Below are 25895 nucleotides of genomic sequence, written 5' to 3' on the forward strand. Positions count from 1 at the left end.
ATTTGACGCATGCCCTCATTCTTCAGTGCTGTGTGAGGGACCATACCATTCACTGTCAGCCCCTCCCTTTCTGTGTCTGGCCTCACCTGCTGCCTTTTGCCCATGATGTCTATGCTAAAATACTGTGGATCTCATACTTGTTTTTCTCTTACAGTGGTCGTCTTTTTTCCCATGTTACCTGGTAACTAGCTGCTCGTCTCTGAGGAAGGAACTCACAGTCTCCTCTGAGAAGTCTCTGTGGACTCCTGGGTATCACCTTATATCCTCACCATACATTATCTTTAGTCTTCTGTCTGCGTATGTATACCCTTCCACATCTGTCTGAAGTATTTGTCCCCCCACCCTCTCAGCTGAGTTCCTCAAAGACAGGGATAACTCATTTCCTTGGTGACCATTTTTGTACCAGACATGTACTCAATGGTCAGTAAAGTTGGTTGAGTGGTATTCCTGTCTCTGCATATAGTAGGTACCAAACAAGTGTCTAAGAAATAAGTTGGTCTCCAAAACATCCTGGAGTTTATCATTAAAAGACAAATGAACCTATTGATTGCAAAATTATCTGCAGATTTTATTTAGTTGATATACAGGATAGTGACAAAGAACGTCACATTTTGTGATTTCTTCTGTCACCTTTCAACAGAAGAATGGATTATTATTCTTCACTGATAACTTTGGTGTGGACCTCTCGGCTCTTCACCCGCAGCTTGTTGACCTGGGACTCGGCAATGTCGGCCCGCTCCTCAGCCTCCTCCAGCTCATGCTGGATCTTGCGGAACTTGGCCAGGTTGACGTTGGATTGTTCCTCCTGTGAATGGAAATCCATCAGAAAGAACAAGAGTTGACATTTCCTGCTCGCTAATTTCCCTTGTTGCTAAAAGAAGCTACAGGATTTCTTCCTGAATGGGAAAGTAAACGGTCCTGTCATTTGGTGGCATTCTTATTTGGGGCAGAACCTCCCATGGATTTGACTACATGAATGAGAATGCTTGCAACCCTATTCCTGTTCCTTAGTCTCTTTCACTTGACTCCTTTTCAAGCTGGGGATGCTTGGGTGACTATACAGAGGCCACAGAAGCAGGGATGTTATTCCATCTTGTTTCTGCAAACCAACTTTAAAGAAAGGGCACAAGAGTGATATTGGCTACAGAGAGCCCCAAGGCAGAGTGAAGCACTTACTCAATGAGAAAGATGAATATTTTTTAAGGTTCAGAACTGGATTTAATCCTAATGTTAGGGAAGGCATAGAATAATTCAAGCTCTCTTTTGCATAGTCCCTATGAATGCTGGGATTTTGGAATGTTCTAGATAGTAAGAATAGGGCAGTAGCGAAGCATTTCTGTGTTAACTCCTTTCAAGCATTACTTGATGTAGTCTCAGAGAAATGAACTAGAATATCTAAAGCTCTGATAATTTGTAGCAAAATCTTGGGTTTTCAAATAGATATTCGTTTTCCCACCGAATTTGGGGCTCCTGGCCTGTTCATTGCCTTAGAAGAAAGTCCCTTGAATGAGAGGGACTTGGGTCCTTCACAGAACCGCACATGGTCCCGGAGCACTCCTTTCCTGTGGAGATACTCACCGCCTCCTCAGCTTGTCTCTTGTAGGCCTTCACTTTAGTCTGTAGCTTGTCCACCAAGTCCTGCAGCCTGAGCACATTCTTGCGGTCCTCCTCGGTCTGAAAGACCCAGCAAACACAGAGTGTTGTCAGCTGACACTACCCTTCCATCTTTATTTTCCCAGACACAGGGGGCCTGGCGGAGAAGGGAAGGCCTGTCACCTGGTAAGTGAGCTCCTTCACTCTTCTCTCGTGCTTGCGAAGACCCTTGACGGCTTCCACGTTGCGCTTCTGCTCGTTTTCCACCTCATTTTCCAGCTCTCTCACCTGGAAGAGAAGATCATGGGTAACAGTTTGCCTGCGGCTGTTCGCACGCACAGGGTGGGAGCGGAAAGAACAGGCCGGCACCCACCCTGGCCTCCAGTTTCTGGATCTGCTTCTTGCCGCCCTTCAGCGCCAGCTGCTCAGCCTCGTCTAGACGGTGCTGCAGGTCCTTCACCGTCTGCTCCATGTTCTTCTTCATCCGCTCCAGGTGGGCGCTGGTGTCCTGCTCCTTCTTCAGCTCCTCCGCCATCATGGCGGCCTGGTGAATGATAAAACAGAGCTGGGTAAGGACTAAGAAGGCCCAGCGGGATTCAGGTTTGTCGCCTCCGTCTTGCCCCCTTCTCACGTCAGTGATGGCTTTCTTGGCCTTCTCTTCTGCGTTGCGGGCTTCCTGAACGATGTCCTCCATCTCTCCCTGGATTTGGGAAATGTCTGTCTCCAGCTTCTTCTTGGTGTTGATGAGGCTGGTGTTCTGTTGCAATTTAAAAAAAGAAAATCTACATTTAATAACATTTATAACTAGTTAATAATACCTAAAAGCTAATCATTAGAAATGTTCAGAATAAAAACAAAATTAGAAGTCATTTCCAAGTTTGTGGGTTTTTTTCTACCTATATCCCTGGTTCTAAAACATAAATGATTCCATGTAAAATTTAATCTCTTGTGCCAAAGGGATTTCCTTATTATCCATGGATACTTATAAAAAAACACAGAGTAAAATCTTCCAGCTCCAAACTGTTGTGTAGCACACCGCTGATGAAAATAACTTACCAGTTTTAGCTGCTCATCGGTATTGGTTGACTGACTCTTTGTCATAAGTTCATAAATAGCATCCTTATTGGTACAAAAGGTGGGCCAATCATGAATACCCGTGCTTTTGGAAAGTTAATAGTATTTGAAAGAGCTAATTCTAGATAGTCATAATTAGTAAGAAAAGTGTTAAATATTAATTAATTTGATTTTTAAAATTAGAATATTGGTTTGAACTTTTTCATAATTGCTGATTTTAGATAATTACAGTGTTCAAAATAGTCTGTTACATAGGTTTATTATTTAAAATAAATAAAATAAAAGTAGAGGGCATACGTATTAGCAAAAGACAAAAGTAATACATGCTCAGTAACAAGAAACAACCATTAATAACACTTTTGCTTATCCTTTTGAATGTTTTTTTAAATATTTATTTATTTATTATGTATACAATATTCTGTCTGTGTGTATGCCTGAAGACCAAAAGAGGACACCAGACCCCATTACAGATGGTTGTGAGCCACCATGTGGTTGCTGGGAATTGAACTCAGGACCTTTGGAAGAGCAGGCAATGCTCTTAACCTCTGAGCCATCTCTCCAGCCCCCTTGAATGTTTTTTGTATACTTTTTTGAAAAAAAAAAACGCCAACATTTACTTGACAAATGCACTGTAGAACACAAGTGGTTGCTAGCACTAATATGGCTCCAGGAATTTGAACCCAAGAGCTCTTTATAGATCCTGTGATGTTAATTTTAGGTACACACGTGATAATAACTATAATGATGAGTTATTAATTTTGCACTTTTTTACTGTTTGTTTGCTGTGTAGAGTTTCTAAAGATAAGACGGCCACCGGTGTTGTATGCGTTACTCATGGGTGGTCTTCTGTGCTTCTTTATATATGCTTTAAGCTCCAGATCCTTCCAAGTCCACAAGTCCACCAGCCTTTGAGTGGACTTGTGAACTGTCTATGTCTCAGTACATACTTAGATCGTTCTGTGCATTTCCCCAAACCCTGGGAAGGTATCCCTGCCTATAGTGATATTTTGTTTATGATGTAACAAATAAGGCTTACCACCTGAAGATCAGAGAGAAAAGCCAGCCATACTAGTCAGTGATACAGGCCAGGCAGTGGTGGCACACACCTTTAATCCCAACAGCCACACTAGTTAGCCACAGAGGCCTGGCTGTGGTGGTGCATACCTAAAATCCCAGCACTAGAGAGGGATATAAGGTGGGATGAGACAGGAACTCAATCTTTTTTCAGTCTGAAGACTGTGTAGAAGTAAGTGCTGTCTAGTGATTGATCGCTTTACTTCTTTGATCTTTCAGCTTGAACCCCAATATCTGTCTCTGGGTTTTTATTATCTGTGCTACAATGGCCAACATTACTTGTATATCTCGTGAACATCCCCGCAGACTGCCTTTAGCTTTAGGGAAGGCATTGAGTAAGCCTGGTCCTAAACCTCACCTGAGTGTGCAGCAGCTGCACCCGCTCACTGGCATCCAGAAGCTCCTGCTCCGCCACTCTCCTGCTCCTCTCTGTCTGCTCCAGGGATGCCCGCAGCTCCTCGATCTCAGCCTGCATTAGGTTCGCTCTGCGCTCAACCATGGCCAGCTGCTCTTTAAGGTCATCCTGGCCTCTGAGAGCATCATCCAGGTGCAGCTGAGTGTCCTGCACAGAAATAAGAGAAGCTCTGACTTGTGTTCCAGTTAAAGTGGATTCGGATTTAATATCACGCTCACACCTGGATCTTACTAACTCAGAGCCTGATTCAATAAGGACATCTACAAGTACCATTAATGACATGATGTTTTAGTTAAGATCCCAAATCATAAAAACAATCATGAATAAATCTATGGAATTTTGTATCAGAAAAGTATCCTCAAAAATCAGATAACCTGATTACATTATTTTACATATTTAAGAAGGAAGTCCAGGAGTCAGAATTGGTAGGTCATGCCTACAGTCCTCGTACTTGGAAGGCTAAATTATCAACACTCTGTCTCCACATATTTACCACTCATTTTGTCTCAGATGACAAAGCAGATTCTCTCTTGGACCTTTCAGGCAGAATTTAGCGTCTTTTCAACAAACAATTTTTATATCTTGCTACCACATTGCTTTGATGATTTATGACCTGTAATTTTCCTAAAATTTTAAGACGAGCTTACAGCAACACCTTGCCTGCCAGCATAGTGTGGGTTCACCCCCAAGGTACCTTCAGCATTCCTTGTGTGTTCCGGAGGTTCCGGATCGCCTCCACAGCCTGGCGGTTGGCATGGTTCAGCTGGATTTCCATCTCATTCAGGTCGCCCTCCATCTTCTTCTTAATCCTCAGAGCATCGTTCCTGCTCCTGATCTCCGCGTCTAGCGTGCTCTGCATGGACTCCACTACTCTGAGGTGGTTTCTCTTCAGCTGATCTATTTCTTCATCTTTTTCAGCAATTTTGCGGTCAATCTCAGATTTCACCTGATTCAACTCAAGCTGGATGCGTAGAATTTTGCCCTCTTCATGTTCAAGAGATGCCTTTAATAAAAGTGACATTTTGGTGACTTCTCAAAGAGCCATTGAGCCCCCTCCCCAGACTTTCACACTTCTCCATTTAGAGCACCGATTCTGCACCTGTGACGTATATATGCCAGACTTTTCCTTGATGATGAGCATTGTCCCCCTAAAGCCCACAAAATGGTAGACCTCTGTTGTCATTCTCTTTTTAGTCTGAGTCCCAATATAATGGACAACTGAGCAAACAAGGTGCGTACCTCTGCTTCCTCTAGAGAAGCCTGTAGTTCACTCTTTTCCTGATCAATCTGCTTCTTTATTTTCTCCAGCTCATGGATATGCTTCCCTCCCTCTGCGATCTGCTCAGTGAGGTCAGAAATCTCCTCTGTGGAAGAACAGACGAGAGGAAGAGGTGGGAATGGTGGGCAACATGAGAGTGTCCAGCCAGGGCTAAGGAGGATGGGGAAGGTGGGCAACAGGAGAGGGTCCAGCCAGGGATAAGCAGGATCAGGAAGGTGGGCAACAGGAGAGGGTCCAGCCAGGACTAAGGAGGATGAGGAATGTGGGCAACACGGGAGGGTCCAGCCAGGGCTAAGGAGGATGGGGAAGGTGGGCAACAGGAGAGTGTCCAGTCAGGGCTAAGGAGGATGGGGAAGGTGGGCAACAGGAAAGGGTCCAGCCAGGGCTAAGGAGGATGGGGAAGGTGGGCAACAGGAGAGGGTCCAGCCAGGGCTAAGGAGGATGAGGAAGGTGGGCAACAGGAGAGGGTCCAGCCAGGGCTAAGGAGGATGGGGAAGGTGGGCAACAGGAGAGGGTCCAGCCAGGGCTAAGGAGGATGGGGAAGGTGGGCAACAGGAGAGGGTCCAGCCAGGGATAAGCAGGATCAGGAAGGTGGGCAACATGGGAGGGTCCAGCCAGGGCTAAGGAGAATCGGGAGGGTGGCAACAAGCGAGGGTCCAGCCAGGGCTAAGGAGGATCTAGAAGGTTGGGACTCACGTTGCAGATTCTTGTTTTCTCTCTTCAGAGTCTCAAGTTGATCCAGAGACTCCTCATAGGCGTTCTTCACCTTGAACAGCTCTGTGCTGAGAGACCGGGACTCCTTCTGGGAGGCTTCTAGCTCAGCCTGAGTTTCCTCATACTTCTGTTTCCATTCAGCTAGGACCTACACGCACAACATTAGTTAAACTCTGAACCCAGCCATGACACCCTTTCCCCCAGCGGGGACACTTCACGGGTCACGTGGACCACCTTGTCGAAGTTCCTTTGCTTCTTATCGAGGGCAGCGCAGGCAGCATTAGACCGCTCCACGTCAATCATGAGGTCCTCCACTTCATTCTGGAGCCGCTGCTTCGTCTTTTCAAGAGAAGCACACTTGGAATTCACGGCTTCTACGTGTTCCTCTGCATCCTGCAGACGCTGAGCCAGCTTCTTCCTGAGGAGGTGGTCAGTGTGAGTGACCAAGGGAAGAATCGATTACCACAATAAACTCTGCCTAGCTGCTGATTAGGAAAGCATGTTTTCCCCTAAGATCTTTTATTTCTGTGTGCCCACAGGTTTTTCCAGGATTACTTCTTAGAGTCCATTTTATCCCTTTCAGAACTCTGATTTCCCGGGTGAGTTCTTTTCCATCTCAAGCGTTATCAAACATATCTACAAAACCAGAGAGAAGGAGGAAGGGGGAGGGCTCTGAAGCTGAATTAACCCTGACAGCTCTGTAGAGGATACATTTGCTCAACAATGTTGTGATTGAATGGGATCCTAGACATTATGCAGATGGTCCTCTTAATTATACAGATATGGAAATTGTGAGATTATTTCATGATTCTTTGCTGCATGAATATTCTTTCCCATTTTCCCTTCACCTTTCCTTTGCTTTGGTTTCTTTCTGTCTAACTCATTGAAACCCATACTTGGCCTCCTCCAGCTCCTCCGTGCGCTGGATGGCATCTGTCTCGTATTTTGTCCTCCACTGGGCCACCTCGCTGTTGGCCTTGGACATGGCCCTCTGCAGCTCAGCCTTGGCCTCCTGCTCTTCCTCGTACTGTTCCCGCAGCAGGTCACAGTCATGGCGGGCTGACTGCAGGGCGTGGGCCAGCGCGTTCTTGGCCTAAAAAACCCCAAATTGTATGGTGTGGGTTTGTGTTCTGATCGCTGATAGCCTCTTTGGGGAGTTAGTAGTGTGTCAGGTTGCCCAGTCCCACAAATGAAAGCATCAACTCAGGGTTCTCACCTTTGTCTCCTCCTCTAGCTGCCTCTTTAGTTCCTCGATTTGTTGTGTGAATGCTTGTTTGCCTCTGGAGAGTTGGGAAACCATAGCATCTTTTTCATCCAGCTGTCGGGAGTACTCGCCTGAGAGGGCAAACATGAACGATTGAATTCTTTTGTCTCAGCCATGAGTGAGGCGGGATAGCATTGGACCCTTCTTATTTCACATAGTGCAAACAATGTCTCCAGAGTGTTGGTGCACTACTCCCTTTGGTGTTTTAGGGTGGAGGGAAGAAAACCCTTCTAAGCCCAAGAGATACATTTTGCCCCTTTGGTTAGAGCTTCAAGTCATGGCTTTGTAACCATCTTAGACCCTAAAGGTGAAGGAGTAAGAATCTATAAATGTGCAAACACTGTACAAGGCACGAGTCTTGCTTCCCAAAGGGGCCCAACCTTCTCTGCTTGCTATTCCAAAGGCAGCAGCACTCATGGACTGACCTGACTCTGTGTGTAAGCGTGCCTTCTGGGTCGACAGCTCGTTGATCAAGCGCTGCTGCTCCTCCTCCTTCGTCTTCACTTCACTCAGCTGATCCTCCAGGGTGCGGCACATCTTCTCAAGGTTCCCCTGTGGCGGGAAGCAGGGCAAGGTGACACATGTCTACTCAGAAGGCTGAGATTTAGAGATCTGTAACTGTTTATGACAGGCACAGAATCTTATTTATGCTGCTGTCAAAGCCTCACACAGTGTTCGGGAAGCAGCGGAGGAGCTTAGGTTACTGACTAAGTGAATATGTGCGCATCAAAACTGGGTTCCTTTCTTTGGGGGAAACATGGACATTATTTATGGCCCACATCATGAGTAGGGGACTTTTCCTTGTCATTGCATTATTACTGTTGTGGCCATAGCAACAAAGTTTAAGGTGATTTTGAAAAATAAGTTATGTACACTTGAGGAATTCCATTCAGTATAGCAATGTCAATCAGAAAAATCTCAGATTACATGCAGTGTGGCTGGCTAGAGTCACATACAGTATATAGTTGCTTCCAAGTATTTCAGATAAATCAAGAAGTTAGGAAAGACCTTAGCTTTGGAGACAGTCTCCATGTTACTAGCGAGATCATCAATCTCCATCTTCAGCTCGCTCTTCTCCTTCTCCAGCTTCTGCTTGACCCGCTGCAGGTTGTCAATCTGCTCCCCAAGCTCAGCCACGCTGTCCGCATGCTTCTTCCGAAGTGCAGCTGCTGTGGCTTCATGCTGCAGGGTGGCCTCCTCCAGGTCCCTGCGCATCTTCTGGAACTCAGCCTCTCTCTTCTTGTTCATCTCGATCTGGGCAGAAGTGGCTCCGCCAGCTTCTTCCAGCCTCTCGCTGATCTCCTCCAGTTCCCGGGAGAGGTCAGAGCGCTGCTTCTCTGCTTTGGCCCTGGAGGCCCTCTCTGCCTCGATTTCCTCCTCCAGCTCCTCGATGCGGGCCTGGGGGTGGCAGGAAGAACAGACTCAGCTTCTTGAGTCAGTCATGTTTTTTCCTGATGAGTTAGACTGATGGAAGCCATTGACTTACCTGCAGCTCCTTGATCTTCTTCTGCAGCTGCATGCCGAGGGCCTGCTCATCTTCAATCTTGCTCTGCAGATTGCTCATCTCAAATTCTTTCCTAATTTAACAGCAACACATTAGCTTATGGTCAGTTTTACCCACAGCCCTATCTCTGTATAATTGAAATTTTTCATACTGCTGGCCTTAAAGGAGAGAGAGAAGTACTTTTTTTGCAAGTTCGCAAAGTGCCATATTAATTAAATGAAAAACCAAAGTTGTCATTGTTTTTTTACCCCATGTGTCATTAAGCAATAACTGAGAAACATTTAAATACATGTTGCATCTGTGCTGACACAGCGAGAAGCCAGCCCTGAATTCTATCAGACTTACTTTTTGAGTTTCTCATCAAGTTGCTGTTTATCATTTTCTATGTCCATTGTGGATTCTTGGGCCAATTTGAGGTCCCCCTCTAGCTTCCTCTTTGCCCTCTCTAGGTCCATCCGAAGCTTCTTTTCCTGCTCCAGTGATCCTTCAAGCTAAATGATAAAGGATTTTGATTAGGTTCTCAAGCATTGACCCAAATGTTGTTAGTCAGATGCTCAAGAAAAATCTCAAAAGAAAACAAACAGCATGAAGATTCCATGAAGCTCATGGAGACCACTGATGGCTTCGTCTCCCCACCGTTTCTTTCATCCCTTCTAAGGAGAAAGATTATCTTTCCTACTCACATCATCCACTTGCTGTTCAAGCTTGGTTTTGGCTTTGGTCAGGGTGTTGACTTTGTCCTCTTCTGCCTGCAGGTCATCCAGGGTCTGCTGGTGGGCCTCTTGGAGGGCCTTCTTCTCCTTGGTCAGCTTGGCAATATTTTCATCCAGGCCTGCCATCTCCTCTGTGAGGTTTTTCACCTATAGATTTGAAGAGATGGTAGGAAAGCTTGATAAAGTACATGAGAACTTCTTAGGACAACATTAGCCTGACATGGAGAACATCAGCCAGAAGCCTATGCAGGCTGCATGACTGAATACAATGGGGGATAAAGGTGAACGCAAAACCATGTTATGGTTGTAACTTTATCTTTCATGTTCCAGAATTTTAAGATTTAAGGTTCAGTACTAAATGAATACTTGTGAATGCTTCAAAGTGAATAATAACTGTACCTTGTTCTCTGTGGCGTGCTTCTCCTTCTCCACCTTGGCCAGGGTCAGCTCAAGGTCGTCGATGTCTTTCTTCAGCTCTGAGCACTCATCCTCCAGCTTCCTCTTCTTGGCCGTCAGCTCGGCGTTGATCTCCTCCTCATCCTCAGCTCTCTCAGTTAGCTCCTTGATCTTGGCCTCCAGCTGGATTTTGGTTTTGATCAGCTGGTCGCACCTTTCCTCTGCATCAGCCAAGCCATCTGCTTCCTGAGGGGAGAAATAGTGACTTTCCATTTGTATGGGCTCTATCTGCAAATACACACTCATGGATGACTACCAGCTGCTCAGTGGATAGGCCATTCAATTGCCAACTTTTTAAGAAAATTAAAAGGACAAAATGCAAATATCTTTATCTGTTGATCAAACAGAATAAGACATTCCATAAGAATCCACGTGTAGAAGGTAAAAATCAGGAAAAAGTAGTTTTGTTGCAAAAATATATAATCCACTAGCTCTCAGTCCTTTTGAAAAGGCAATTTACTAATTCTTGGATTCAGTTTTTTTCCACATTCAACTAAGGGCTTAAGTTAGCCTTTTTTCTGCTCTGATAAAAATAATGCATTTTCTAGTTAGTGTTCAACAATATTCATGAAAGAGAATATTCTAGTATAAGAGATGCTCCATACAGAAAGGAAAATGCCTAAAGATATTTTCTTGACTTTATTCACTAGTGACCAGACTGTGGAAGAAACACAAATGAACACAAGCATCATGAATGTGTGTATAGGATACACATATGAACATAAGTATCATGTGTTTATGTGTGTGTAGGATGCACACATAAACATAAACATCATGGATGTGCATGTGTAGGAAATACATATAACTTAAACATCATGTATGTGTGTGTAGGATGCAAATATGAACATAAACGCCATGTGTGTGTGTAGGCTATACATATGAACATCAGCATCATGGGTGTGTATGTGTAGGATGCACATATGAACATCAGCATCATGGGTGTGTATGTGTAGGATACACAAATGAACATCAGCATCATGGGTGTGTATGTGTAGGATGCACATATGAACATTAGTATCATGGATGTGCATGTGTAGGATGCACATATGAACATCAGCATCATGGCTGTGTATGTGTAGGATACACAAATGAACATCAGCATCATGGGTGTGTATGTGTAGGATACACAAATGAACATCAGCATCATGTGTATGTGTAGGATGCACATATAACCATAAGCATCATGGGTATGGCTTTGCAGCTGTTGTTTCTTTGGGTCTGAATCTTAGTGTTTTTGAAAGGCAGGAAATCACAGCAGATTCCTGGATAGAGACTGTTTACTCTGAAGCCTGGAATTGCTCGTCCTCAGCTACATCCTGATTAGGCAATACGAAAAGGCTGTGCGCCACATCTGCTACTCACAGCTTGAACCTGGAGCTGCAGGTCATTTTTCTCTTGCATCAGAGCTACCATCTTTTCTTCCAGTTCCTTCCTTTTGGCCTCTGACTTAGCCAGATCCTCTTTGGCCTTCTCGAAATCTTCCTTCATGTTGGCCATCTCCTTCTCTGTCTCCGCGCTCTTCAGGAGAGGTTTGATCTTGAAATACAGCTTCATCCAGGGCCAGTGCTTCACATTCATGAAAGCGCGGACGTTGTACTGGATGCAGAAGATGGACTCTCTGTGGAAGGAGAAAAAGAGGTCCAAATGGGCAAAAATGTGACGAGTGACCATCACAGTTGCACTGAGTTCAGTGGTGAAGGTGGCGGGAAAGGCAAACAAGCTTTGTTCCTCACCTCCTCTCCATCATCTTTTTGAACTCCACCCTCATCAAATACCCTCTGCACATGGCTTGAGTGCGCGTGATGAGCTGAGCCAGCTTATCATCTCGCATCTCCTCTAGAGTTCCCAATAGGCCAGCCTTAAAGAAAACCTTGGTAGAGAACAGTGAGACTTGTTATGGTATGGCCAACCAAGCAGAAACTCTGAAAGTACCAAATGTCTGTCAGCAATTTGGACTGGTGGTACCTTGGTGTGGCCAAATTTGTACTGGGTGTGGTCGATGTCAATAGAGCCTAGAAGCTTCTCAGAAGCCTTCTTGCTGTCGATGAATTGACCTTCTGGGATTGCACTTGCATTCAGAACTTTGTATCTGTTGAAATGAAATGCAAATTTAAAACATGACTTTTCTTTACCAAGAAATAAAAGATAGAACAGTAGTAGCTACTCTTGAAAAGATGGGTCAATCAAAAAACAAATGGCAAACCAAATGACATTTAAAATTTAACACTGCTCTACATAAAACATCGGAAGATGTGAAACAAACCTCTGCTTGAAGTCTGCATAGAGAATCCTGCTGGGGAAGCCCTTCCTACAGATGCGGATGCCTTCCAGCACACCGTTACACCTCAGCTGGTGCAGGACCAGTTCGTGCTCCATGGCACCTGGAAAGGGGAATACAACTCTACATCTAAAGACATCTAAAGAGAAGCCACACTGAGGCTGCTCTGCGCATGAGAAGTGTCTTACCAGGAGTCTTGGTTTCATTGGGAATGAGGCAGCGGACAAAGTGGGGGTGGGTACTCCTCAAGTTGGTCATCAGCTTATTTAAATTCTCCTATAAAACCGTACGGAGACATTTAGAATAACTTGTAGCTGTATTTTTTTTCTATCACATTCTAATGAGATATCCAAACCAATTAGGATGACCAAGAGGAAGCCTATGTCTGGAAGGTGGATTTCTAGAACATTCCTGATCATACAAAAATAGTCCATTTCAGATTGTTTTTCTCAAACCCTGCCAATCAGAAAACTTTTGTATTGAGACTTTGATTATATGGAGTAGAACACAGTGGGCGCTTTTAAATGAGGGCTTGATTTTATGTAAAATCTCTTTACTACCAAATCTCTTATATTTGAAACATGGGGAAATATCTCATGCCTTTGTTTTGTTAAAAATTTCCTGAAGTATTTTTCAGATTGAAAATATATACTACTAATTTTTCCCCACTTTTACCATAAGCATCCTTTAAATCTCTCATTAACTACAGTTTAATTATCTTCTAAGTGTAAGAGCACACTGTACCCTGAAAAGAGCAGACACCGTCTGGAAAGATGAACCCTTCTTCTTGCCACCTTTCTTTCCACCGCCACCACCCTCTGAAAAACAGAAAGACAAAATGGAGATTACTCGCTGCAGCCTTTGAGTCCTCTTGTGTGTTCCAGCGACACCATGGTCATGTTTCCTCCAGAGTCTGTGGCACTGATTCCCTTTCTGCCTTCCAGAACTCATCTACCTGAATTCCTAGATGAAGAGACAGTAGTCACTGGCATGGTTATAGAGGCCCAGGGAAGAACAAAGTTGTGCACAACTTGGAAGATATGGGTCAGAGATGGGACTCCCTGACTCCATCCAGATCAGCAGTGTCTGCTTTGCTTCCTGCAGGATACACCCAGAAGACAGCGGAGTAAGATCCTGTCAGTGCACACATCCCCTAGAACAGGCAGACTTGCACGCTTGCTTCTAGGTAGTTGAGCTTGGCTCATCAGCAAGGACTTGTAATTTCTATTTTCTTTGGTTCCCGTGTTGACACTTGTACATCTGGACTTCAGATACTTAAGGGAGGAAATACAACCTCATTCTGTTCACCTAGTGCTGTGGTCCTGATGAAGAGTTTCCTTAGCTCCAATTTAGCTGGACCCTTGATGGAAGCAGTAGTTTTGATGTGGAAGAGCGGCTGGTACAATCAGCAGCAAATCACTGAGCCTTCTAGACCCACTTTCTCACTGATAAGCAAGGCTGTGGACCGACTGTGTTCCTGATGCCTCTGTACCACGGTTGTTAATACACTTTCTTTCATTTCACTCACGTTGGCCTGAACTTTCAGAGTAGATTTTGTAACATTTGTTTCAGTGACTCTCAACCTTCCTAATGCTGCCACCTCTTAATACAGTTCCTCATGTTTTAGTGACTCCCAACCATAAAATTATTTTCACCGCTACTTTATAAGTGAAATTTTGCTACTGTCATGAATTGTAATGTAAATATTTGTGTTCTGTGATGGTCTTAGGTGACCCCTGTGAAATGTTCATTTGATTCTTTCACAGAGTGAGAATCACTGACCTATATTGTCTCTGACAGATGGTTTATTTCTGTGTTGTGATTCTTAGAACGAGTTGATACTATAAAAAATTACCTGCTTCAGCAGCTTGTCCTCCAGAAAATAGGAAAGCCAGAGTCTTCAAGCCAGATTTCTGGTAGAGCCCCACCACAGTCTCATTCAGGGGGTCCTTGTTCTTGTCCAGCCAGCCAATAATGTTGTAGTCTACAGTGCCCGCATAGTGCACCAGAGAGAAGTGGGCTTCAGCCTTGCCTTTGGCAGGCTTGGGCTTCTGGAAGTTGTTGGACTTTCCAAGATGCTGTTCATACAGCTTGTTCTTGAAGGAGGTGTCTGTTGCCTTGGGGAACATGCACTCCTCTTCCAGGATGGAGAAGATGCCCATTGGCTAAGTATTAAAAAAGGGAGGAAATAGTGATGAGTCCTTTAGAAAAGAGATTCCCAGTAGTTTGTGTGTTTGGCACAAACCTGAAAAGAAGGCATTCCAAAACAGAACTTGTACTTATGTATTAAACAGATGAGATCCTACTTATCACTCCCCTCTCCTAACAAAAATATGACAGTCATCGTCTGAAGAATGCATAAGATATATGTTGCTGAAAGACTTAGTTTAAAAGTTCATCTGTACCGTCTGGCAAATGTGTTCAATGAGTAAAATTAAATTCTAAAAGTACCCTCTCAAGGCTCAGTTTTTATCCTGTGACTATATATACTCATATGTGTTCTGAATACTTCTTTCTCAGGGTGTGACATCCTTCACCACAACGCTAGATGTGGGAAGGATGTGAAAAGGATAGACTATGTTCTGATGACCAAAAATGCAACTTCACCAAGATGAAAGTGAATCTCCTCTTTCTACTCCCAGCTTCACCTCCCATCTCTATGGACTCAAGCATTGATAATATGTTGGTTTTGCTCATGAAGCAGTTTGATTTTTCTGAGACAAATTTGATATGAAAGACTGAAAGCAAATTCAGCATTGATGATGATATGAATTCACAAATTCATTCTCAAAAATCATTTTGATAATCCAGAAGTTGAAATACTAGTAAAGGAAATAGTTTTTCTTGGGACTGTATAGTTTTGTAGTTTTGGTAAACAGTGGAGCTAGTACATCACCAAATTAAGATATTTCCTTAACTTGTGCATACTAGGGTTTTTTTTCTTCAAAATTTTATGAGTTTTGATCTGAATATTTGAAAATTTTCTAGCTGGCAATTGCATTTTATTTTGACTTTATCTTCACAAGTTTCACATAGCTTCTTTCTTGGTACCATGACAAAATTCCAGTGTGTGTGTGTGTGTGTGTGTGTGTGAGAGAGAGAGAGATGTATATACTTGGAGGCCTATGGAGACCAGAAAAAGATGTAGGATCTTGATGCTGGAGTTACAGGTGTCTAGTGGACCACTTGATACAGAATCAAAGCTCCAGACTTCATGATAAAGTAACAGGTACTCTTAACCACTGAGTCATCTCTCCAGTCCCAAGAGCCCAACAGTTTTGGACAATGAAGTTGCTTAATGAGTTCTAGATAAATATGATACATCTGTTGCTCTAACCTAATTGGATTAATTTCCTTAATTACTAATTCCCTTAATTACTTAATGGGAAAATCAGAGCTCATTCCCAGGGTAAGGTCAAATAGAAGTTTAGTGAATTTACTTGGTAGTAATCACAAGTAAGGAATGAATTGATGAATACAACATTACTGTTCAATCTTAACCATCTATGCACTGCCTTGTTATATAGTATACATAGGAGGATACATCATAGCCACACCAAGATTAATTGACTATTCAAAGGACTAACTATATTTTCATCCCTTTCTTCTATACCAATTAAATCACATAAAAATAAAGCTGAGAAAGAAAGAAGCTCATGGTATGTGCCTTTAATCCTAGCACTCAGAAAACAGATGGAGGAGGAGAATCTCTGTGAGTTTAAGGCTGGCCTAATTTTACATAGTGAGTTCCAAGGTCAGCAAGGGTCACATGGTGATACCCTATGCCATTAAAAAACTCAGGAAATGTGAGATTATAACAGTTGAAAATGTGAATTGGTTGATCAGCGCTGCGGTACACCTTTAATCCCAGCACTCAGGATGCAGAGGCAGGCAGATCTCTGTGAGTTTGAAGCCAGCCTGGTCTACAGAGCAAGTTCTAGGACAGCCAGGTTATACAGGCAAATACTGTCTTGAAAATCCAGGGGAGGGGGTGTGAATCTGTGTTTTGTATGTGCATGTGTTAGAGTTGTTAGTAACAGATCATCTATGACATTCTGAGAACACCTTTTACACACAGGCATATCATGAGATATCACTAATTACTCTATGAGAATTGGGATTGTTAATAAACATAGTAAGAGAGATAATTTGTTATTCCTGTTTTAAAGTTTGAAAAGTCACACAAACCTTCTCAATGAGCTCAATGCAGGCAGCCAAGTCCATCCCAAAGTCAATGAACTCCCAATCGATGCCTTCCTTCTTGTACTCCTCCTGCTCCAGCACGAACATGTGGTGGTTGAAAAACTGTTGCAGTTTCTCGTTGGTGAAGTTGATGCAAAGCTGCTCCAAGGTGTTGAACTATGGAAGAGATTAATGTAGGAAATTGGTCACAAATTCCCTATTTGTATCTATAAGGCAGTTAATACATTTTCTTCAAATTCTGAGACATTTAGGGTTATTATATTGAAGAGGTAGGCCTCAGATAATCTCTTAAAGGATGTTATAATTCTAAATCGAGTTAAATCCTCAAAATGCTTTTCCAAGGAACAATATGAGATCTTGCATATTGAGCAAAATGACGTTAAATAGGAGATCTTTGAAATAGTCACTGAGGGTAATCTAAACAAGTGTTTCTGTGGTGCCGGGTTTGAATCCAAGATCAGTTTTGAGTGTTCATGGTCCTTCTTTGAGACTCTAATCCTGCAAATGTAGCGTTCTCTCTGTTCCATTCACATTCATTTCCTTGTGTTCAGATCCCTCCACCGACCCACTTCAGCAGGAATTTGTGTGTTTTGTAGATTGTATTTTGTGAAGAGTGTTTCCAGGGCTCCAGCAAATTTAGCCAAGTGACTGCCAATGTGTGTTTGCTAACTGGTTCATTACTCACATCAAAGATCTCAAAGCCAGCAATGTCCAAGACCCCGATGAAGTACTGCCTGGGCTGCTTGGTGTCCAGCTGCTGGTTGATGCGGGTGACCATCCACAGGAACATCTTCTCGTAGATGGCTTTGGCCAGGGCACCCACAGAGTTGTATACCTTCAGGGAAAGGGTTGGTCGGTTGAGTTGTTTGAGCTGGATACAGGGATGACCTTTTGAGTCCCAGTGGTTTAGGTGAATCAGGGGCTTAGATCATACTCACCTGCTGCACCGTCTGGCCTTTGGTGACGTACTCATTGCCGACCTTGACCCTGGGGTAGCACAGGGCTTTGAGAAGGTCAGCAGAGTTCAGACTTGTCAGGTAGGCAGCCTTGTCAGCCACTGCAGGAAAGAACCGAGAACAGTGGAACTGATGGAGACTTCCACAGCTACATTGCAAATGATGATGTTGCTGACAATGGATTTACACACACAGTAAGGTGCGAAGCTTGTGAGTTCTGCCTATTTATATCTGAAAAGCATGGCCACTCTTCCATGGCCACCCTGGGCTCAGTATCAGCACCATAACACACACACACACACACACACACACACACACACACACACACACACACCACAGGAAAAACAGAACAGTAGAATGAGCCGAAATAATAAAGCTCCTATATATTTGCTCAATTATGTAAACTACCAACGTATCAATGTGTTATTTCCTCTCCCTAAAACTTCTGCCTTTCATTAGAAAGACAATACAACCAGGTCCCCACCTCTGAAAAGGCTCGTGTCAATGGTGACAACAGGGTTGTTACCTTCCGTGCCATCTGGCTCAGCTTGCTCTTCCCTTTGCTTTTGCTTGAACTTCATGTTCCCATAGTGCATCACAGCACCTGTGAGCTTGTAAATAGCCACCTTTTCATCTGCGCTGAATCCCAGGATGTCCACAGCAGTCTGTCGAAAGAATTGAATTAGGAACAATTATCACAGTGGTCAGCTTGCTCAGGACACTAGGGGTCTGGCTCCCTGATTCCCAGTTCCACTTTGCCTTATATCTGACGCATACTTGGATGGCTTAGAAGTCGAGCTCTTCCCCTCTTAGCCAATAGAAACATCATTTGAGTAATGTGGGTGCTAAGGACAGCACGTGAGTTAGCCACACACTTTCTTGTCTAGTCTCCCGGGACATTTCTTCTTTTCCTATGTTGTCCTAATTTATTGTGCAGCCCCAGCCTTCCGCCTCAGTAGATATGGACAGTCCCGTGGAAAGAATCATGAGAACGGCAATGGCTCCGAGTTTCTTTACACGTTTCTCTGGTAACAGGTCACGGCTTGGCTGGCCTTGAAATGCCTGGGCATGAACTTTACTGGCCTTTCTTTACTCATTCAGGTACCTAACATATATTGTAGCTATTTGAAATGTAAATACATGTGTAGGATGGCATTTAAATATTCTGTGATTTCTTTTCCAAGTGTAAGAAAGCCTGAATGATAACACTGTCTGGCCCACTCGCTGCTGGTTCTTCCCACGCTGATGGGAGGAGAGCGCTGTGCACTAACAAGGGCCTTGCTAGCCTCTTCCCTGTCACTTACATCTGTGGCCATCAGTTCCTCCTGGTCGTCGATGCTGGGCACTGTGATTTCACCTTGGCTGACGTAAGTGAAGTCATATGGGTTGGTGGTGATCAGGAGCATTTCTGGACACGTGGGGAAGAGAGTGAAGAGTTACTCTGATCATCACCACGCTTCAGAGGAACAGCATAGACAAGATGGTGGCTTTTCTCGATGGGAACAAACCAAGATGCTCCTTACCAATGAGCTCTGGCTTCTTATTAGACATGATTTGGTAGAAGATATGGTAGCTCCTCTCAGCCTTGAGCTGGAAGGTGACTCGGGACTTCTCCAGCAGATCTGGAAAGGCATAGTAGGCACGTTTTTACATGAATAAAAGCCAAAAGTAGAAAATTAAGCTTGAAATTCACACGGAAGAATCAAGGGCAAGGCTTTTCCAATATGAGTGCCCCCAAGGGAAAGATTCTCAGTCACCAGTGTTTATTAACTCACAAGTTTCAATATCTGCAGAAGCCAGTTTGCCTGTGGCACCGAAATGGATCCTGATGAATTTACCCTTAAGAAGGCAAAGGAGGATTGATTAAAGCTAGACATTATTTCATTAACTATGGACCAAATACATAGAAAATACATTAACACAGTGTATGGAGAATTGTGGAGGTGATGCTCACATGAACAGGGCAATCAAGACACTTACAAAGCGGGAAGAGTTGTCATTCCTCACGGTCTTGGCGTTGCCAAAGGCCTCCAGCAGGGGGTTGGCACTGATGATTTGATCTTCCAGGGTCCCCTACAAGGGAAAGATCAGTTCTCACATCTCAGGGCTTTCTTGCCTGAGATAGACAACAGAGCCTGGGACTCTGACTGTGACAATCAGACCCACCTGCATCTTGCCAGAAGTTGCCTCCTCCTTCTTCTTCTCCCCAGTGACTGCAATTGTTGCAAAGTACTGGATGACACGCTTCGTGTTCACAGTCTTCCCAGCCCCGGATTCTCCACTGTGAGGACCAAACGAGAAACCAGAACATAAGGCAGGAGGCACAGCCCGAACAATTGAAATTCAGCAGACAGAAAGGCATGTTGTTTACGTACGTAATCAGGATGGACTGGTTCTCACGATCTGTGAAGGGAAACCGCGGACATGTCACATAAGTGAAAGCACTGACGCTACTAAATCTGTGCTCTTCTTTTCACAAAGCTTAAGAACTAAGTGTAAAACGTGTGTTAATTATCACACGGCTGTTATCACTAATGTGAAGAACTGTGGATTATGAAATGGCCCCGTTCACTCTTTTACCAATGAGAATCATCCAAGAAGCAGTTGGCGTCACAGTTTCCTGGCCCCTTCATTTACCTGGTTCATAGGTCAGAATCCTGGCATGTTTTAAATGTCCAGGCTGCTTTTCCTATAGTGCTTGTGAAATTTAAAAGCTCCCTTTTTAAGTGAGATGAAACAATAGGTGTAATTAAGACATGGGGTCGATACCCAGTTTTGATTAACTTTGACTGGAATTAGCATCAACAAATTGAGATTTCTAGCATAGAGGTATAAACAAATTTCCCTATGCTTTTGTAATTGGTGCATCATACTCTAGATCCAGTTTTCTGCTTTGTTCATTGCTACCATCACATGTATGCAAAACATTTCTTCCTCAAGGTGCTGGCCATACGTTGCCTCTGCTGTGGCTCGGCACGTGTTTTCTAGTGCTTGTAGATGTTGTGATTATGGACACACTCACCTGTCAGCATGAACTGGTAGGCATTATCAGAGATGGAGAAGATGTGGGGTGGGGCCTCCTGTCGCTTTTTGCCTCGGTAGGCCGCCACCACCTCGGGGTTGTACACCGGCAGCCACTTGTAGGGGTTGACGGTGACGCAGAAGAGGCCAGAGTAGGTCTGTGGACAAAGACAAAGTTGCTCAATTAGAAATCACCTCCTCTCTCCAAGTTGGAAATAATGCTGTGTGAGCAAGGGGAGAGGAATTAAAGAAGTGCTGATCCTCATGAAGGTTCATTCATTGGTTGCTTCCCTCGGTTCTCCAGCTATCTGATGCAGTACCAACGTTCCAGATAGCCAATGAGTGCACTTAACCAGAGAGCTCTCTGCATGTGCATTCTCAAAGACACCCAAATTTGGATCACTGACATAATGAGGCATTTCAACAATAAAAAGGATATGGTTTTGATTAAATATGACAGGGACACTCACGTAGATCATCCAGGCTGCATAACGCTCTTTGAGGTTGTACAGCACAGCGGGCTCGTGCAGGTGGGTCATCATGGCCATGTCCTCGATCTTGTCGTACTTGGGAGGGTTCATGGAGAAGACTTGGTCTTCCTTGACTGTGACAGTCTGTTAAGAATGGAAGGGTCCAGTTAATACCCCCTAAGTAGGAGAAAAAGATCATTCCTGCTTCCCTCCCTTCCACCCTCTTGGTTTTACTCACAGCTCCTCCTTCGGTCTTGGCTGTCACCTTGCCCCCTTCCCTGCTCTGCACCGTAGCCTTCACATAGGACTCCTTAGGATCCACCACGAACACGGATGACTTGGCATCGAAAGGCTTGTTCTGAGCCTCGATTCGCTCCTTTTCAGACTTTCGGAGGTAAGGAGCAGCCTCCCCGAAAACGGCCATCTCGGCGTCGGAACTCATGGCTGCGGGCTATTGGTGGCAGCTCAGGGCCAGGTGCGCCTAGGGAAAGAGGTGGACATGAATGACAAACCCTGGCCTGTGGGTTTCACCTTCACAGGCTTTGTTTGCCAGCTCTCTTCTTCCTCCTGCGGACTGTACCAGGGAGCTAAGAGAAGACAAGAATACCTAAGAGCCCTGTGTTGGCAGTTTAATTTTAGTGACGTCTGAAGCTTTTGCTCTTTCTTCTCTATTGTAAACCACAGTGTAGAGATGTGGAGGGATGGATACCCATTCAACCACATTTGTCAGACTGTAAGTGTAGTGTGGGAGATTTTTATGTATATGTATTGCTTTTACTAATTAATGAATAAAGAAAGTGCCTTGGCCTGTGATAGGACTGAGTAGAGTGAGGTGGGGGGGGGGGGGAGAGGGGGTACTAAACTGAGTGCTGGGAGAAAGAAGGCAGAATCAGAGAAATGCCATGTAGCCATCAGAGGGGAAAGATGCAAGCTGCCAGCTGGAACCTTGCCAGTAGGCCACAAGTCTCATGGTAAAATATAAAATAATGGGAATGGGTTAATTCTAGATGTAGGAGCTAGCTAGCAATGTGCTTAAGTGATTGGCCAAGCAGTGATTTAATTAATACTGTTTCTGTGTGGTTATTTCTAGTCTGGGCAGCCAGGAACCAACAAACAGCCTCCTACTACACAAGTGTGTGCAGTATCTTTACTTCTGTGCCTTTTTTGTTCATTTGTTTTTACCTCATTTCCTTTCCCCACCCATCTATCTGATCCATTTGTTTGTTTGTTTTACATTGGGGTGATAGAAAGAAATGGAAAATAATTTTTCTAACCTTATCATCTTAATGAATATATTTTTAAAAATCCAAATATTGCTGAGGGTGGTGATACTTTAACCCCAGCACTTAGGAAGCAGAGACAGGCAGACCTCTTTGACACCAGCCTGGTCTACATACTTCCAGGACAGACAGAGCTACATAACAGAGAGATTCTGTCTCAAAAAAAAAAAATTAACCATTTTCCTTTTTCACAAACCATTAAAACCTAGTATAAAAACTATTGCTTGTATGAAAGAAGAAACATCTAAATTCAGGTTGACTATTTACTACACACAAACTCCCAGTTAACTGACAACTATTAAGTAAGGAAAGGAAAAAATAAGCATGATAGATATTAATAAAATATTAGCCCAAGGCAAGCAGTAAATAACAAAAATCATCTTGTTCCAGGTCAACATCAAGTCCCTTCTCTCCGTTTTTTAAACTCTGCGCAAGTTGTCATAGTTACCCAAGCAAAAACAACTTCAAAGGATTAGCTGAGAAAAACAGGCCCCCAGATGCTAACAAGCCTCCTGGTGGCCGCATATTCAGCTGCACTGCCCTGAGTCTGCCCGATTTCAGCATCTGACCTGTTTCTGCCTGACCTTTATAGGCTTAAGGCATCTCTCTCTTTCTCCTGCCTTCTCCTTTTGAAAACATCACGTTTCTTATTTCTCTCCTGAGACGGATAGCCAGGATGCAGCTTCAAGCCAAAACCAACAGACTTTTTTTTTTTTAAAGAAAAATGAACTGACAATTCCTGGTTAAAATAAAACAAAATAATCTCTCTAACCAGAGTGAAAACCTCTGTGGAGTGGAGGAGGGGGTGGTACAGAGAATGGCATGTTGGTTGCTAGGGTCAATGATGACACCAACCTCAATGTTTTGTAGACTTTCCAGAAAGAGAGTCTTGGTCTTTTCTTATACACAGTGAACTTCCTCTCAGTCTGGAGTCAGCTATAAAATTTCCCACATACAGTAACTTAGAATCAGTAAAGGCTTATGGTGAGACATGAAAGCTGAGATACCTTTTCAGGGGACGGATACTGACACTGTGGGTGTTAGTTAGCTTTTCTTCTTCAAACACTATTCTACAACATTGTTTCTCTGTTTTTACATGAAGGACTTTTGAATCAGCTACACGCTGTGCCCTAATGGTTGCTGTTTGGCAGTAGGTTCTGGAACACAGAAAGGACATCGTCCCTCTACTCATGTCTTAGCAGTCTTTGGTCACCTCTACATCAGAAGCCTTCAAGGAGCCTCTGACTTGGTGTGTGATGTTGGGATCTGTCCACACAGTAGCAATTGCCTCCAGTGTCAACAAGTAACATTTATTTCCTTGGAAGCAATAAAGCCTCTACCTTTTTTTCTACATTGTTATTACTATGTTAAATATAAACTCATTTAAATCAATTATCTAATACATAGTAGGTTTTCTTTCTTCTATATGTTCTCCACATGATTTTAACCATACATCTATCCGCTCTTGCATATGTGGGTGGGGGGGACCCACCGAGTACTTTGATTTGGTGGAAGAGTCCTTGACAGCCACTGGCTTAGATTCTAGACAGCAAGAGCCAGAGGGTCCTTAGCAGCTGACTTGAGTCTGCCCTTCTGATTTACTGATGAGGAAACTAAGGTTCAGCAAGGTAAAGGGTCATCCAGGATCACAAAGGTGGTAAGTGGCAGTGGCGAGTGAGGAGCCCAGCTATCTAAATCCAGATCTGGTGTTAATTCCCTTGCAACACATGTGTTTGAAGACATGTAAAAGCTAGCTGGCTTGACCCAGAGAGCTGGAAGCAGTGAAAATCCTGGATTGGCATTCAGAAATTTTGACTTCTGGAACACTTTTTTATTTTACCTTGTAGCCTCTTTTATTGGTTAAATTGTATAGCAGTTCACATTAAATATGAATGAGGGTTGCCTTCTTAATGAAGTCCCAGAAAAAATGTAAAAGAGAAATTGTATAAAATTCTGTTTGAGTAAAGGCTTGAAAAGTCAAAGTTTTATGAGAAGCTGTTTTTAAAAGATCAGTTGTTCCTATACCCAATAATAAACAAGAAAATAAAATAGTCACTCATTAAAATGTAATACTAGACAGAGCCCCTTTGTTCTTTGGAGGGTAATAAGAAATTTCTCTTACCTCTTGTGTTACCAGATGGAGAAGGAGACAAGCTTGAGGCAGCAAGTACTGTTGAAAGAAAAAACAGAGATGCTGGGCATTTTCTTCTCTTTTTTATTTAATCACAAAATACTAGAACTACACTGTATGCAATGTCTTTCTCGGGGATGTTGACAGTCAAGCTTGGGTAGGCATAGTGATGTTCCTTAAATGAAAATTCCCTCACATCTGTAGTGCACAGCTAGCCATACATTCTGCCACGAATACATACCTTTAAGGGTTTGAGGAAGGACGGGACACAGGCACCTCGGCTCCACTTTTATAGAGACCGTTCTGCAAACACAGCAGCCACCTCAGCTGTCCTAGCTGGGACCTACTTGGCAAAACCATTTTTGGCAATCTCTTTGCACAATATTCACTGACTGTGGCTGTGAATGGATATAATTAGAAATATTTCTTGTCACCTATAAATAATTTGACAGAGGATGATCTAGGGTTCTTTATAGGCATTTGATAGGGGATGGGGATCCGGGGCTTCGGACGCTGTTGCTCTGGCTTGGATGTTCTATCATTCATCACAGAATTCAAAGCCAGGTGCCTACGTACTCTCGTGCCGATAAAGCTGTTTTGACAGGATGAACCTGACGTGAGGAGAGTCAGGCTAATTGATCCGTTGGTGCTTAGAGCCATGAAGGAGTCTGGATTGAGCTTTAGATCTGACGCAGTGGCTGAAAGCACTGAGTGACAGATATTAAAAGAAAATTCCTAGGCAAGGCCCAGGTTTTAGAAAGACGGGTGATAGATTCCTTTGAAGTCTGAAAGTCTAAACATGAGGGAGAAAGTGAAGTCTTGGGTTAGGCAGTGGTGATGGGACAGACAGTGAGCAAGGCAAGGCAGGGTTAGAATGGATAAAACCTCTACTACCTTTCTGGAGGATTTGCATGGATGTCTCCCACTCAGGGGCGACAGGCTGCTGTGTGATACCTCATGCATATTTCTACCCATCACGGAAGGAGCTACAAACACAAGTTCCTAGGGCATGGGCAAACGCTCCAGGCTAGCTGTAGCTCCAGTGAGGTGGGTACGACATACTTTTACTTAAGGTGGGAGGAAAGGTGTGATATTTATCAAACTCTCCCTGTGGACAGAGAAGGTGCGTGGCCTCCACAAGTGCCCTTGAAAGGCAGAAATTGGATTTGGCTAACTTGATACAGGCACAGCTGTTGCCGAATATGACAGGAAATCTACTCACTCTGGCTGTCCCTGTGATCTGGTGAGGTATTTTCAACTGCTGTCTCTGGACTTAAATTGCTAATTCAGGAGTTGGTCATTTTATAATCCTATTATGCAGAACTTGTCTTTCGCATGCCAGCAGGCTAAATCTTTTATACTTTTAAATTATCTATGCATGCAATGCTATAAAATAGGTGATCAGGTTATTTTTTTTCTTTTTTAACCTTTATGGCAGCGACCCACACAAATGAGTGGTTTACCCTAAGT

At 43.7% G+C, this 25895-nt stretch overlaps 1 protein-coding gene across 1 annotated transcript; it reads right to left on the reverse strand.

Moving 5' to 3' along the window:
- Positions 1-543: 543 nt before the first annotated feature.
- Positions 544-24691, reverse strand: LOC142860627 (myosin-4). Its single transcript, XM_075992116.1, has 40 exons — positions 24667-24691; positions 24417-24464; positions 21253-21495; positions 21015-21158; positions 20546-20702; positions 19899-19926; positions 19690-19804; positions 19504-19596; positions 19299-19362; positions 19047-19145; positions 18828-18931; positions 18050-18188; positions 17506-17624; positions 17253-17402; positions 16553-16723; positions 14220-14529; positions 13109-13182; positions 12553-12640; positions 12350-12467; positions 12052-12175; positions 11820-11956; positions 11449-11704; positions 10030-10272; positions 9601-9777; positions 9263-9408; positions 8900-8990; positions 8422-8811; positions 7839-7965; positions 7366-7484; positions 7046-7242; positions 6384-6567; positions 6132-6297; positions 5396-5520; positions 4851-5159; positions 4100-4303; positions 2225-2350; positions 1967-2137; positions 1777-1881; positions 1579-1674; positions 544-805 (listed from the first exon to the last, which is right to left on the reverse strand). Exons 3-40 carry the CDS (start codon positions 21454-21456, stop codon positions 653-655), a joined length of 5823 nt encoding a protein of 1940 aa, XP_075848231.1. The 5' UTR covers positions 21457-21495; positions 24417-24464; positions 24667-24691; the 3' UTR covers positions 544-652.
- Between the last annotated feature and the right edge of the window lie 1204 nt (positions 24692-25895).

The sequence above is a fragment of the Microtus pennsylvanicus genome, chromosome 11 (genome assembly GCF_037038515.1).
Source record: "Microtus pennsylvanicus isolate mMicPen1 chromosome 11, mMicPen1.hap1, whole genome shotgun sequence".
In the NCBI taxonomy this organism is placed as follows: Eukaryota; Metazoa; Chordata; class Mammalia; order Rodentia; family Cricetidae; genus Microtus; species Microtus pennsylvanicus.